Below are 15,892 nucleotides of genomic sequence, written 5' to 3' on the forward strand. Positions count from 1 at the left end.
CCGGGTATACGTCTTGCCACTTAGCATGTGAGTCACTCAGTTTACGGTATACATAAGTTTTACAACCACCTTGAGCCCTGATGAATGCATCAAATGTCTGGAGCGAGCGAGTAGGCATATGGCAGACTATGATTGTTTTCAAGTAACTTCCCTCTTGTTCATTCATGATAGTTTTCGACTTCCACCAAAGTGACTGGTTGAAAGTTAGCATGGGAGTGCATCCTTGCTGTCTGCACTCGTCGACAACAAAGTGCAGGGTTGAAAATGGACAACTCGTGTCAGTTAGGTCCATATCTCTCATTGACTTGAATCCAATGGATTATTTACCAGGGTGGGAGCCTTTCCATACGGCCTGCATCATGCCAGACCATGCTGGCATTTTAGGGCGTAGCGACCACGAGATCTTCCAGAGGAGATCAAGCCCACTTCGAGGGTCACTCGCACCTTGAGGCAGTAGCTTGTGATAGATCAAGGTCGCTTTCATTTCCTGTGCTGTGTAATAACGAATGTTGATTTTGGCCACGCCGATAATGTTGTCACTTAATGGCAGAATTCGCTGTATAACGGTGTATTTTCTGATTTCTGGTGTCACAGCGGCGATCCCCATTCCGTGGAATGTATTCAGCTCATCCAATGTTAGCATATTGTGATCAGCGTTGTCTGCCAAATATTGCTGAAAATGACCGGAAACAGGAATATTGATTGCACAAAAACACGCAGCATATGTCTCAAAGTTGAGAATTTGAGTCGGATGAACAAAACCAAGACTATTCAATGTATCAATCAGAAATGTAGATCCATTTTGGTGATGCAACTGGTACTGCCAGTCTGAATTGAATTGGTGTGGCAAGTACTCTGTCTTGTTGTGTCTAAGGACTTTCAGGATGATGCTTTGATGTAAACTCTTTTTAAATCATTCGTTCTCCCACTAAAAATTTCATCCAGCAGACAACGGAGTATTTCTGGCAAATACGCTGTTATTGTCCAATGATTTCCATTTGTCTGAATCAGGAAAATATTCCTTGGATGTCTGCTGATTTTCAAGATATCACTTTTTGCAAGTGCTGCCGCCGCCTTGATTCGATGTTTTTCTGCCACCCGATTGTCCATTTTTGGCATCTCGCAGAATTTCTGAAGAATTTTTGCTATCTTGCTTCTGAAAGTGACTACGTCAGGTTTACCATTGATGTTCGAATTTTAACATTATGACCCAAATGTTCACAGTTTGTTTCATATACTTGCCACTATGTGTCTGCAGATAGCAGATATACATTGAACAAGATCACTTGGTCGTCTGCTCATAATGATTTTCTCAATCCATCGAGAACTTTGAGAAAAGCCGCCTTGTGATGGTTTGGCCTACCCAAACGAGTGTGCTTTGTTGTGTTTTGTTGGCACTGATATCGAGAAGGGATCTGCTTCCCAGTCCAATGATTTGCACGACACATTTGGTGATTAATTGCATTCCCAATATGAATATCCCGGGCATATTCAATCCTGCTTCGGACAGCTTGGTCGCGTTAGGATTGTCACGTGTAAATCTGAAGTCATTACGGGAAATATATAGTCGTCATGTTGTTGTTTATTCGTCAACACTCGGTTCCACACAAAAAGCAATGTTCTGAGAACCTGAATTGAGTTAGGTTCATTTGGCACTTTTCATTTTCTGATCGACCTGGATGTGTTTCTGAGTGAAGTGATTTTACTTTCCTGCGCAAGACTTAGTCGGTGGCCTACAGTGATTGTCACGGTTTTCCCCCGCACTGCGCTGGCAATGTTTACACTTTTGGCCCCCTTCGCCGAGATTTGCACACTTTCTCGACCATTGGCGAGATCTTTCCGGCATATAGCACATTCATGCACGCTTCATCAATAAAAATCCATGATCATGATTCACGAACATGCGTAAATACACACAGGAGCGCAGAAACAGCAATTCTCTTTGTTTAACGTCTGTTATAACTTTCTATTTTAGCACCACCCAGAAGTGAATTATATTCAATAAAGTATGGGTACATTCATAGCCAGACCACTGCATATACACAATATCCTGCATAAAACTTAACCGGCACAAGGAGCTAATTTTTTTAAAGTGTATTGTCTCTAGGGGTATACCGAAGCCTTTGCAAGAGAGAAATAGAGAGAAAAAGAAAGTGAGCACAAGAGCGCATTTCTGTTGCAATTTGTTCTTGGTCAGCAGACATACTACCGCATCTTTACTGCTCTTGAATTTTATCCATCAAATATATGTTTCCCTGTATTTACTCTCGGCCATCAGCCAGACCCCCAAAATAGGGTCCATTGGTACCAAAATGAGGGAGTAAGCCTAATATTGATTTTTGGATAGGTCTTTACCCCTAGAATATGAAAATGTGATAGCAAATTCAACCATGTAGCTAAATGGGTGTTAGCACCTCATTTTCAAAATGGCCGCCAAAATGCATGTTTTTCTATTAAAAACACCACGTTTCATATTCTTGTAGGAATTTGTAACAAATAGCATTGCGTTTTGAGATGTTTAAGACTTTACAACTCTCTTAAAGTATGAAATACATCATCTGAACTTTAATCCAAGAAGATAGAATACAATATGGCGCCCAATTTCACAAAATGCCTGCCATCATAGCAACAACTTTATGCACAAAATATGCACGAAAATAACTGGCATTCAGTAGATTTGCAAGCATACACATGGAAAAAAGTATCGCACCACCACGTATTTTCGACATAGTGGAAATGTATCAATGAATTTTTGCACCTTTTCGTTGCGGTGTAGGGTAATCTTGTGCAACATTTTGTCCAGATGTTGGAACGCAATGAAGAGAACAAAATTGGGTGACACATTCCTGCCTGTCCTTCACATCATTTGTTTGTTGATACTTTCTTATCAACAACAACAACATGCATTTTAAAAGGCCATTTTCCCTGCTAGAGCGGGGGTTAGCCTTGCGGTCCCCATGACAATCTTCTCCATTTTGCCCTATTTTCTGCATCTCTCCTTGTTAATCCCCTTGCCCGCATTTCTTCTTCCACCATCTTTAGCCAAGTCTTTTTCGGTCTTCCCCGTCCTCTGCTTCCTTCTACATTCATTTCCATCACTCTTCTCAACCAGTCACTTTCATCCTTCCTCAACACATGACCAAACCATCTCAACCTGTTCCTCTTCACAGCATCAATCACAGGCTCTATTCCCATCATCTTTCGCAATTCATCATTTGTCTTCCTCTCTCAACGATACTCCACACATCCACCGAACCATTCGCATTTCCACCCTTTCCAACCTTCGTTGCTGCTCTACGTTCATTACCCATGTCTCGCTCCCATAAATCATAACACTTCTCACACATGCAGCATACACCTTTCCCTTCAGCTTCAACGACACTCCCCTCATCATCAGCACGCCACCCAGTTCCTGAAACTTCTTCCATGCACATCTCACTCGAGCAACCGTTGCCGAGTCTGATCCACCTTCTCCATTCAGCATGTCTCTGAGGTAGCAAAATGTTTTCACACCTTCCAGCTTCACGCCGTCTCCAAGATCCAACTCAACATTTCCTCCATCTGCAGCTCCCTCTGTGCACACCTTACATTTGAATGTAGCTGCCACACTGGTTAATGACCCTCTCAGACCACTACATTTTTGATGAACCCACTCAGCGCACATTGTACATTGAATGGAGTTCACTCTGACACCCTTCCTACACACAGCACAGGGCCACTTCCCAGTTCTTTCCACCTCACCACATGCTTTACCACTTGCCATCACCTACGTCTTTCCGATATTCACCTTCAGACCTTTTGTCTCCATACATTCCTTCCACTTGTTCATCTTTTCCTTCAGTCCATCCATACTTTCCGCAATCAACACCAGATCATCTGCATACAACAACTCCCACGGTAAACCCTCCTTTACGTTCTGAGCCAGCACCTCCATCACAGCTACAAATAGTAGTGGACTTAGTACCGAACCCTGATGCACTCCCACCTTCACCTCAAACTCACCACTGTTCCCGTCCTTCGTCCTTACAGCTGTGCGCGCTCTTTTGTACATTGCCATCACTACTCTGATCAACCATTCCTCCACTCCTAACTTCCACAATGCCCATGTCAATACTTTGCGTGGTACCCTATCGAATGCTTTCTCCAGATCAACAAACCCAAGAAACAACTTCTTCCTCTTCTCCATGTACTACTCCTGCAACTGCCTCACAATGAAAAGTGCGTCTGTCGGTCCTCTTCCTGGCATGAATCCAAACTGCATTTCGTCGATCTTCACTTTCTTCCTTATCCTCCTCTCCAACACCCTTTCCAATACCTTCATTCCATGCTCCAATAACTTTATCGCTCGATACGAGCCACACTCCAGAGGGTCGCCTTTCCCCTTGTATAGAGGGACGAGGGTACTCAGTTCCCAATCCACTGGAATGCGGCCTTCTTTCACCACCAGATTACAGATCTCTGTCATTCTCTTCACACCCCAACTTCCTGCTGCCTTCAACATATCTCCCACAACTCCCGTCGGCCCTCCCGCTTTTCTACCCTTCATTGCTTTTTTCGCTTCCTCAACTTCCTTCTCAGTTATCTTCTCTGCCGGTCCTAAAACAGGGTTACTATCAATGTTGCCATCCCATTCATTCGCTGTATTCAACAGCATTTCCATATATCTTTTCCATCTTCCTTTAATTCCATCTGGGTCGACAACGATTTGTCCCACTTCATCCTTCAAGCAACTCACCCCCTTCACATCATCAAACTTTCTTATCAAACAACTAATACTGGTATGGTGATGTCCCAATTGGTTAGCAATCTTTCTAACCCCTAAATCATTTCTAACCCCTAAAACCAGGTATAAGATACCCAAATTTGGGGTATAGGGTGAATAGTGAAAAAAACACTACATTGACCATTGATATTTTGAGAAATTTGGTGGCCATTTTGAAAATGGGTGATAACACACATTTAGCTACATCGTTGAATTTGCTATCACATATTTTCTTATTCTCGAGGTAAAAACCTTGTCAAAAATCATTCTTAGCCTTACTCCCTCAATTTGGTACCGGTTGACCCCCCTAGCTGATAGCCTACTCTTGCAGATGAATGAAACGGCTGGTATTGCTGCAACTCCAAACTCTTCATGCCTCCTATCTCCAGTGTCCATCTGTACAACACCACAAACACGCAGGGTGCTGTCTGTGCATCATCACTGTCTGTGCACGAGCAAACCTCCTTCATTTAACTGCTGTCTGTGGGCGAGCAACCTCCTTTCCCCTTCCCTTTTGTGTGCTTCCAACCCCTCTCTCCACTCCCTGCCCCCAAATGTGCATGTAATCCTTGTCCCCTCCCACCCCACCCTTACCCCATGCTGTCACTATTTCTCATGTCTTTTTAATTTTCCACAGGCCCCGTTGACACCCAAATCTATGCGTCGCCATCCTCGGCCTCCACTGGGTGACTATAATTCGCCGGCCCATTCCCAAGGTGTGTGGGCAAACGGCAGCTCGAGATTGGAAAGGTCAAGGTTACCGCTGACACTACTGATGGCTGTTGTTCCCCATGGACCAACGCTGGTGGACCCATGGACCAATGGACCAACGATCGTGGGAGCTGAAAACTATGCAGATTTCTTTGTGAGTTTGTTTTTATTTTTTTTCATAAGAATTTTGTTTGCAGAAAGAAGGAGCATCTAAATGGGTTACAAAAAATCAAACCGAGACAAAATTTAAACGACAGTTAAACTGACAAGATCAAGCTGCCAGACACAACTGAAGGCAAAATCAAAACGATGCAAACATCATGTGATTGGTTTAGAACCAGTGAGCAGAAGGGGGAGGAAAACAAATAAAAGTTGTTTGCTTGTAAATATGCAGAATGGCAAATGTTTTTTATTCAGATTCCTCCATCCCATACAATTGATTGACTTGTTACAATGTATGCAATCAACATGCTACAACCTCCTGACCAATAAACCTCCTGACCATTCCATTGAAAGGTTGTTATTTGACATGCAGAACCATAGGGAACAGTTTCGGTTTTGACTCTTGGGGGTGAATACGATGCATGATGATGGCGTTGAGCCAGAAACGTGTCCGTGGATTGATTTGATTCCCTTCTCAAAGCAAGGGTTGGCATTGCCAATAAATGGCTGCTGCCAGTGGTGTAACTGCTACCACTGTTTTATGTAATGCGTGTTAGATGATGTTACATATGCGTTACATCATGCACGTTACATCACAAATAGATGCGAGACTATTTCAATGAGCCTGTCTGTGTGTCTGTCTGTCCGCATCCATATATTTTCACTTTAAAATTGTTTTCTTCTGCAACTGCTTATCCAATCAAAAGGAAACTTTATAGATAGGAGGGACTCTCCATGGAGAATATTTTATTGCTAATTGTGTCACAGGTCACATGTTATGACAGTCATATTGGATTTAAGGATTTTTTTTTTTTGGGCCATTTTCTCCAAAACTGCTCAACGAAAAAAAACAAATCATGATGTCATCAGTGAAGTGATATTCCAGCAATAATAGGTTAATTTGAAATCTTCATCCAAAAACCTGAAATTTCAGATATCTGATGTATCACCTGATTAGGGCAGAATTAAATTTATGATGTATGTAACCCATGCCAATAAAGGATAAACTATGAAATAATATGGTGAATGGATGATATGGGTAAATGGACCGTAATAGTTGTGTTCAGGTAACGATGGTATTTTTGGTGTGTGTGTGTGTGTGTGTGTGTGTGTGTGTGTGTGTGTGTGTGTGTGTGTGTGTGTGTGTGTGTGTGTGTGTGTGTGTGTGTGTGTGTGTGTGTGTGTGTGTGTGTGTGTGTGTGTGTGTGTGTGTGTGTGTGTGTGTGTGTGTGTGTGTGTGTGTGTGTGTACACATATATATATATATATATATATATATATTTATTTATTTGCAATCCAGATCCATTTGCTTTATACCTCTCCCATTCCCTTCCCCCACTTTCCCCTGCCCCCTCGCCCAGATCTCCCAATGTCCCTGTTCTCTACCATTGTTGTGCTTATGTGCTTCCCTCTCTCCACATTATCTCCCACTCCCTTTATTGTAAGTTTTATGTGTCCGTTTATGTTATCGCTTGCACGAGCCTCGATCTCGCATCCCAAAAAAAAAGTCAATTTAAACTTTTTTTAATGTAAATGTAAAGTCCATTTAAACTCTCACGCATGATTGGTCACATTCCCAATTGCCGTTAAATACAATTGCTGAAACACCAAGTCCATAGAACTCGGCAATGTGTATTGAAAGCTGGTAACCAAATGAACAATGGGTCATCAGTGCTGGACTACTGCTATGTCTCCATTTGTTCCTAACCTATTAGGGTTGGCTGGGGAATGATTTTTGGCCCAGGTCTTTCACCAACCGGTTGTCCAGGCCTGACGCTCGACTGACGACGTTGGGAATTTGTAATTTTTTTTCCAGGATGTTGGCGATAACCAACTTGTCTTCTCCACGTGAGACGTTGTGTATTTAACACCCCCAATCTTGGCAAGCGGATCTTCAGACGTACCGTCCCTCCGATGTACGGCACGCACATATCGATGCACATCGCCCTGCATGTGAAACGACTTTCAAACTTTTTAATGTGCTCAAATCTAACAAGGAATCTTAGGCGCAGGAGTTGACCATTTGGCCTATTATGCATGTGCCATATTCACTTGATCCATTGGTTTGCTCGTATGATCCATGTCGTGTTGCTCCCCATCCTGACCATTATCTTTATTACCCCCAATTAACCCCTACTGTACCAACCCTCTTACTTGCTGGGTTGTTTTTCCTCAACTCTTCTCGCTCGTTTTCCTGACAATTCATTCTCTTGCTGGTTGTGCCCAATTGTTGCCACATTTACCAAAACGTCAGTTCAACCCTGCTTTTCCATGAGTCTTTCTTTTGTTGAGGAATTTTTTTCTGTCCAACATTGACTTTAGTCTAATCTTTAGTCTTTCGTACTTCTCCATGACAATCTTCTACATTTTGCCCTATTTTCTGCATTAACAAGGGGAGATGCAGAAAATAGGGCAAAATGGAGAAGATTGTCATGGGGACTGCAAGGCTCCCTGCTCTAGCAGGGAAAATGGCCTTAAAATGCATGTTGTTGTTGTTTTATTGACTTTAGTCGAAACTAATATGTGCATTATTTTGCCTTGTTACTATTTCCAGATCACTCGCTCACCGGACACGGACCAGGGGGCTTCTCGTGTGTGAACACCCCCATTTTAAATCACAATATAAAGAGTGGTGGCGAAAATGTTTATTTTATTGTTTTTTATCTGTTTAAATAAAAGTTTATTGAAAGAATTGTTGATGTGATCTTTGATACAAGTTCAGTTCCTGTCATTTTCTTTGCCAGAGTTAATCCGACTTTTTGTCCTAATTTCATGACTGACTTTAAAAGTTTTGTAATATTTTGTAGGTAAGCATTTGTCGTGTTTGGGGCTTTTTGCCCCCTTCTGATTTGTATTATTAGCTCACCTGGAGCAAAGTTCAGGGGAGCTCATGCGATTTGGCGGCGTCAGTCCGTGAACACCTACAACTTCTCCGAAACCGCTGAAGGGATTGTGACCAAACTCGCCACAAATTATATTTTTTGATTTTACTAAAGTTTGTTCACGACATTTAAAAAATCGGGATCTAAGGGGGTCAAAGTGGATCCGGGTTTGATCCGGGTTTGTGGAGTTACTAAAGTGTATGTAGCCCCCCCTCCCCAAAATAGGATTTTGCTTTCTTCTCAAACTACACACTCAAATTTTAATGAAACCTTATCACAACCTTCATCACCCGTGATGTATCAAAGCTTGTTCACGGCATTAGAAAAATTGGGGTCTGAGGAGGTATACGGGGTTGTGGATTTGGGGGGTGGGTTGCCTCCAAAAATTTTTGTTTTTTTGTTTTTTTGTGTTTAAAGTCTTATTGTTGTTAGTATGATTCTACATGCTGCCCTGTCTTCGATCAATCATTGAAATTGGTTTAAAATAACTTTAGTCAGTGCAGTACACTGTTTATTCTACCAGGTGAGCGCCAGGAGTATTACCCCTATGTTTATTGTTGCGATGTCAGTCCATTCTTTGATCTTTGAACCTTGATAGGAGCTGTGGAAGTACTTTCAGTAGTCCTTTCTTAATTGCGAATAATTTGGAAATGCACAACAATACTGTAGATGGATGTTTTCATTTGGTTCAACATGCACACATTTGTAGTCTTAAAAGAATGTGCACTCTCCAACTCACTCACATAAGGGGCCATCTGCTTTCATAACTTGCCTCATTATTTGCTTCCTTGCAGTGGGAACGAACTCCCTACTGTGGTTCACAAGTAAAATATGCTTTAGTTTCTCAAATGTTTCGTCTAGTGCATTAATCTTCTTACTGTCTCGACTTTAATATCCCCTTTGTTTCGCTCATCTTTTATCAGACCGGAGCCCTGACTGAGCAAGGGCATACACCTGTTACTTAGCAATTGCCCCAGCCTTTGGAGCAAAGTGTATATTGTCGTGCGAATCCCTCCGGTTAATACCAGGGACCCCGGATGGACCAAACGGATCTACTGGAGGCGACGACCAAACACGGATTTGACTATGAAGCGCGGGAAGAAGAAGATAAAGAAGCGGGAAAAGCGCTTACCTGGAGCGCGCCGACTGCAGCTCCGGTCCTATAGGGAATTAATGTACTCGAACACCGAAATAGAATGTACAAAAAGTGATTTATTCATGGAACCCGATAACAAGGAACGCGACGGTAATCAAATAATGGTCCTAAGTTGGGATCCCACACACCAGACTCAACAACAGGACACAGGAATGAATGAAAGGAAAATAAAGCGTTGGCGTGTATTTGTGAAATGTGCGTCTTAACTGTCCGTCGTCTTGTCGTGTCTGCCGTCTGAACGCGGCTCCGTTCGGCCTCGTCTGTTCAGCGGCACGCCTCGCTCCAAGCTCCAAATCGATCGCACACGAGGTCCCGCCCGCTCACAGCACCACTCCAAGCACCACAAAGATGGCGAACCAAGGACCACCAGGGACCTCCCAAGACCAAGAAGGGAAGTGGAGACAAGCGAGGAAAGTGACGTGCAGCGCAAGAGGGAAAATGTCATCCGGCACGCTCTTTTATAACCTGCCTTGACTCTCCTCCAATATTCTGTTTTGCTGGCGCCCTCATTGGCCGAGTGCTTCCCGCACCAGTTTTGCTTGCCCTGATTGGCTGGAGGTTCGTGCCTTCCGCGCCAACCAATCACACTTTCCCTGTAGGGTGGTTATAGCTCGTGTCACTCCATGTAGCTAGGCCTGCCGGAGGTGCCCCGATCTGGCTTCCTGCTTGTCTTCCAAAGTCGTTGTAAGGTAAGAGGATTTAATTACTGTGTGCACTAAAGGGCCTATCTAAGTGTTTATATGAGTATGCATTGCCATAAGGGAGAAAGTTTTGGTGACAGGGACGACGACGAACAAAGGAATCTTATCCATAATTCCTGGACTATTTAGCACGCCCTGCTCCCCCGTAGCGGGGACATCAATACAGCTTATCCCGACAAACCGGACTACACATGGAACTTATTACAGGGTAGATTCCCTATCGCGACAGTCGAATACCTACCTATACAGATCTATCTGACTCTAGATATTCCTTTACCCCACCGACATAACAATATATTATGAAGGCTCCTGGAACTGAACCTGAATTGTCTTCATACGACATGAGTGTATGTAGCAGTTCTGCGTGATCACGTATTTATCTTCCTTTTTGATGTTGCAACTGTGTGGTAAATAAATTTTGCACTCTGAACCTACTTGAAGTGGTTAATCTTCTACAGTATTTGGCGTACCTGGGTGGGCCACAAAATCTCAGGTGGGAAGAGACGTGAGCCGGTGATTTGGGGTGGACTGATGTGGGCAGCCAGCTGAAATAAGAGGTAATTACTTTTTATAACCCTTCCATGCCGGTCTTCGCTCCAAGCTTTTGTGCTCGCTTGGTTCTGTCCTGTCGGGTGAAGTGGCACTGAGTATTGAGTTGGAACATTTAATGGGAAGCAGGTAACGGGGTTTTGTGGAAGGTTGTGCAAAAGTGTATGCACATTGTTTCCGTCCTTGCTGTGGTGCGTGCAGAATACCATCCCGTGTATTTGAACAAAGGCTGAACGCCCTGGAGAGGCAGACGGTGGAGGTTAATTGTATTCTTGCACAGCAAGGGAATTCAACGTTTTGTTGTGTATGGGGATGTAAAATTGTGTATTCTAGTCGTGGTAAAGTGGTTTGGTTGGTTGAATAATTGTTGAGATAAGGGAGGTGTAAGTTTCCTGCTGTGGTTGCACAGTTGACTGTCCTAGTGTGCCCGTGTATGAGGCTCGAAGCCTTAGAGGCACAGAGACCGAGGTGAGTTACTAAATTCAGTGTGGGTTGTGGAACTGTTGAGCAGTTCAGATGTGAGTTTTGGTTAAGTGGTGGAAAGGTGTGGGTGATTCACACACCCTCCATGTACATGGTGTATTTGTAAAGTTCTGAGAAGTTGAATTATGTGTACTAGCAACGGTACCTGCCCTACGGGCAGGGCTTCCATTGGGAAGTCGAAATGAAAAGGCAAAATATCTGAAATTGAAGGCAGAAATTTTTTATTTTAAACGATTCATATAAACATCCGTTGAATCATATCAAACGTAAATCATCAAAATCAAAACAGTATCTTTGGAATTTCAATAAAAGCCATCACTGTTCATATCAGAAAATATTATTCCATCGTGGTGATCTATGGCATCCATCAGGCCTTGGTACTTGTCTGCATGGATCGTCTTCTGGTTTTCTTGCCCACCGAGGTCTTGACGCTTCAGCCTTGGCATACTGATCGCATGCGTACTGCTGAGTAAGTCATCGACACCTCATGACCCGATTGCAATTTTGATGTCTGATCTGAAGGTGGAACCTTGTGAACTCACTTGGGGATATAGTGCCTCGGCCTTTTGCATGAGGGATGTCGATCTTGAATCCTCCTTCACCATGCGGGAACATCAGCACATAGTGAAGAGGATCGTAGCTCTGGTGCAGCTCCGTGATGGTTTGAAGTCTACCTTCACGCTTATAGAGGATGATGTTCAAATGGTCCACATGCTCGCCGGGTATGATGATGGATACCTCGCTTGCCTGCGGGAGGTTGTAACGTCGAGCATGCTCACCTGAAAGCCGCTTTCTTGCATCCAGAACCATGGTGATGTTGTCTGCTTCCATCAACTCAAGGGCAAATTTCAGAGACTGGATGTAGGGATTGTTCTGACGCAGCCAGTCTTGGAGAGTCTTCAGAATGTCAATATTACCGTTGAGCTGTTCATTAAATGTCGGTTTTCCATTTCATCAGTCATGGAACCATATTTGAGCAAACGTTGGATGTGATTGATCACTTCCTGGCTGGAGTGGTCCAATGCGATGGTAGACTACCTTGAAGCTTCACGATGGGGCTAAATCCTGGCATGAAGTGCTCCTTGATTCTGATCGATGCCATGGCCAAGGCATTGTTGAACTGGCGTATCTTAATAAACTCCTTTCGGTCGAACAGAACTTTGAAATCTTCAGGGTAGGTCTCGAGTAGATTGATTTCAATTTTGCCCTTCTCACAGCAGAATCCAGGTCGTTCGTCATTCCAGCAGTAGGCCTTGCAGAAGGGGCACTTACGTCCTGTATCATACAGACTTGGCAGCTTGTGACCTTGCTGCTTTGCTGGATAGTCGGCTTCCTCAAAGTGCTGGACATCAAACACTGCTCCAAATCCTCCTTTTGCATTAGAGCCGCTTTAAGCTTGACTTTCATAGCGCTCTGGTGTGCAGCTGTGTCACGATCTTGTTCAGCAGATCTGTATTCCTCGGACTGCCTCCGAGACTGGTGTGCAGCTGTCACGTACTTGTTCTGCCTCCGATAGTCCTCGTCTAGGCGAGCCTTCTTTCTTGCAACAGCTTCTTTGGACGTTTTCGTTAATGAGGCTTTCCGTTTGGTCGGCATTTTACCGGTTTATCTTAAACAGTACCTGCCCAGAAATACGTACCAGAGAAAACAAATTGTTTTGGCAATGGCCTCTGCAATATTGTACCCGTTTGATGTTTGTCAGTCTCCAGTACCCGTTTGTGACGATGTTGTTTTCATTGTGACGAAAATATTCGAATTTCACGAATATGTGAATTGTGATTGTTTCATTGTGATGTTGGTACAAAATCATTCCATTTTTTTTTTCTTAAAGAAAAGTGTACAGTTGATATCACGATTTGAAACATGATGGAATAATATAATAATAAAATAAAATAAAAGGTCTTTAATTTTAAAAAAAATTAAGAAAAGGTTTAAAGGAAAAGGTCTTTGTCCGTTTAATAAAAGGTCTTTGTCCGAGGTCACAGAGTTCGATAGGTGCAGCTCTGCAGCCATTTATGCAGCACCCAGGAAAACATCGTCACAATGAGAACAATGGACGTTATGCGAACGTGAATGTTATGCGGGAGTCCAAACCTGAGAATACTGGAGACCAAAGCTGAAATTGGAAAAACTAAATAGCCTATTTTACTCCTGGAGATCCCAGGATTACCCACACAAAATATCGTTTCGATCGGTTGAGCCGTTTTTGCGGTACCTTCCAACAGACGGACAGACATTTGGTGAATTATAGTAAGATTGTCAGTGATGTACTTGTGTACCACCCACCGTTCATGCCGAAGGGGCAAAGCCAGACGGTTGTTTGAGCTGTAGGTGAGATTTAATATTCTCTTAATCAAAGGGAGGTGCGAAGCACCCCTCCCTTTATACAAGGGATCGTTTCTCTGTACGCAGCTTTAACATGGGGACTGAAAATTAGTTTCTCGGCTTCTACTAGACGAAATCGGCTGCAAATTTCAGATGTAAATGCTTTGTACATTAAGGTAATATGTTCCAAATTTCAGCAACGTCTTTCCTACATTCTTAAGTTTTATTTGAAAAACCCTCAATCACGTTGGATCCATCCATCCACCCAAAATGTGTTGGTGCTCATATATCAAGGGCAATACATTGAAACTAGCTGAAACTTGGAATATACGTCGGCCAATAGGTCTAGTTAATGGCTTTCAAAACAAATTCCACCGAAGTGCTATAGTTTTTGCTTTGAAATTATATATTTATATATATATATATGTATATATATATATATATATACATGAATAAAAACATATATATACACACTTTATAACTCTTCAAAATGTTATTACCCAAATCTAACATGCTGGCCCAATGGACTCGTGGATAAGGCATCAGACCCCCAAGCTGCGGATTGTGGTTCCAGTCTTGACTGGGTTGGAAAAAAAATTCACCTTACTTTTTTAAAGTCTTTTATATCGTCTTTGATATCGTCTTGAATAAAGTCTTGTACGATGAACTAATGCATTGTGCTCGTATTTAAAATGTATCTTGTGAAAAATGCCAGGGGCATAGAAAAGGCCCCTTTATATCAAGGTATGTGCCATGGCGAAAAGTATAAAAAAGGACATTCAAAAAATCTTGTGCATGCTGGACTACCCTTATCTTCTGAGGAAGAACCAAGTAATGCTCTGGAAAAGTTAATGTGAAGGGACACCAATTTGATTCATACAGCTGCATGAAGAAGTAAATGTATTTTATTTGCCAGATGTAGGGCGCACCTTTATATGAACTTTTCTTGAGCATTACTTGGTTCCTCCCAAGAACACAAGGGGGGTAGTCGAGCATGCACACAATATTTTTTGAATGTCCCTTCTTTTCTATACTTTGCCGCATGGCACATACCCTTATATAAAGGGGCCTTTTCTATGCCCCTGGCATTTTACCCAAGAATATACTTTTTACATCGGAAAAAAAAAAATGGCAGACAAAATTGACACCCTCGACTTGACATTTGGTAGCACATCCTTTGGACAAAACTGCAGTCAAGCGCTTCCTATAGCCATAAATGAGCTTCCTACACTTCTCTACTGGCAGTTTGGTCCACTCTTCTTGTGCAAACTGCTGCAGTTCTCCCAGATTTGAAGGGTTCCTTCTCCCAACTGCTTTCAGATCTCCCCACAGGTGTTCAATGGGATTTAGGTCTGGAATCATTGCTGGCCGTTTCAGACAGTCCAGCGTTTTGTCTTGAACCATTCCTGGGTGCTTTTTGAAGTGTTTGGGGTCATTATCCTGCTGCAAGACCCATGACCTTCGATGGAGACCGAGCTTTCTGACACTGAGTTGAACATTGCGCTCCAAAATGCCTTGATAATCTCCTGATTGTTCGTGCACGTGACTTTGGGAGTGTGACATTCCACTAACGTTTGGCGTATCGTGAGTTTATTGCTTTGAGAGCATTGGGGAATGATGGTACCATCATATGTATTGTTCATTTGATGCCAGTGATATTTTCATGGTACTTTCTCTGATCGTGTTATTATTGTGTATGTGAGAGTTCTTAATACAATTACTTGTTTTGTTCTACACAATTGCATTGGTGTGGTTTTACCATGGTTTATTAGATCACTCAAAATAACATGTTTCTGCCACGTTCCCCCTCAAAACTCTGAGGGGCACCGTAACCGGAGTTTGGGGAGGTAACACGTAACACTTTGGTTAGTTTGTCCATAGAATGGTCAGCTCTTATGGTCCTGGGGTGTGCACCAACACAGTCAATGACTTTAGCAGCATTGAGGAGAGCAAGGGTACTTTGTCCTTCACTATTTTCGGTAGAAATGTTCACTGAAGGCCTCGTCCTATTATGCAACGGCCTCAACCCCTCTACTCCAGCATTCGGTCAAATAAGTCGGATAAATCTCTCTCATTTTATTCTTCTTGCTGCAAATGACCCTCAGAAATTGCCTCAGATGGGATGAAGGACCAACGAGAGACCACCCCTCAAAAGCACAAC

At 42.9% G+C, this 15,892-nt stretch overlaps 2 protein-coding genes across 4 annotated transcripts in view; both read left to right on the top strand.

The window, feature by feature from the left end:
* LOC144888878 (protein regulator of cytokinesis 1-like) overlaps positions 1-8,327 on the top strand; it is a 47,663-nt gene extending 39,336 nt beyond the window's left edge. Inside the window, exons 13-14 of one of the 2 annotated variants that reach the window (XM_078768501.1) lie at positions 5,400-5,627; positions 8,190-8,327. In XM_078768501.1, coding sequence (XP_078624627.1) covers positions 5,400-5,627; positions 8,190-8,234 — 273 coding nt within the window. In that variant the 3' untranslated portion in view covers positions 8,235-8,327. The remainder of the gene's footprint in view (positions 1-5,399; positions 5,628-8,189) is intronic. The other variant, XM_078768502.1, reaches the window with a different exon arrangement.
* A 2,500-nt stretch (positions 8,328-10,827) lies between these two features.
* The window catches only part of LOC137417184 (protein regulator of cytokinesis 1-like), a 58,101-nt gene continuing 53,036 nt past the window's right edge, over positions 10,828-15,892 (top strand). Inside the window, exon 1 of one of the 2 annotated variants that reach the window (XM_078768507.1) lies at positions 10,828-10,931. The gene's annotated coding sequence lies outside the window, so the exon portion shown is untranslated. The remainder of the gene's footprint in view (positions 10,932-15,892) is intronic. The other variant, XM_078768505.1, reaches the window with a different exon arrangement.

This window comes from Myxine glutinosa, chromosome 14, assembly GCF_964187855.1.
Source record: "Myxine glutinosa chromosome 14, kmMyxGlut1.1, whole genome shotgun sequence".
NCBI classification, from domain to species: Eukaryota; Metazoa; Chordata; class Myxini; order Myxiniformes; family Myxinidae; genus Myxine; species Myxine glutinosa.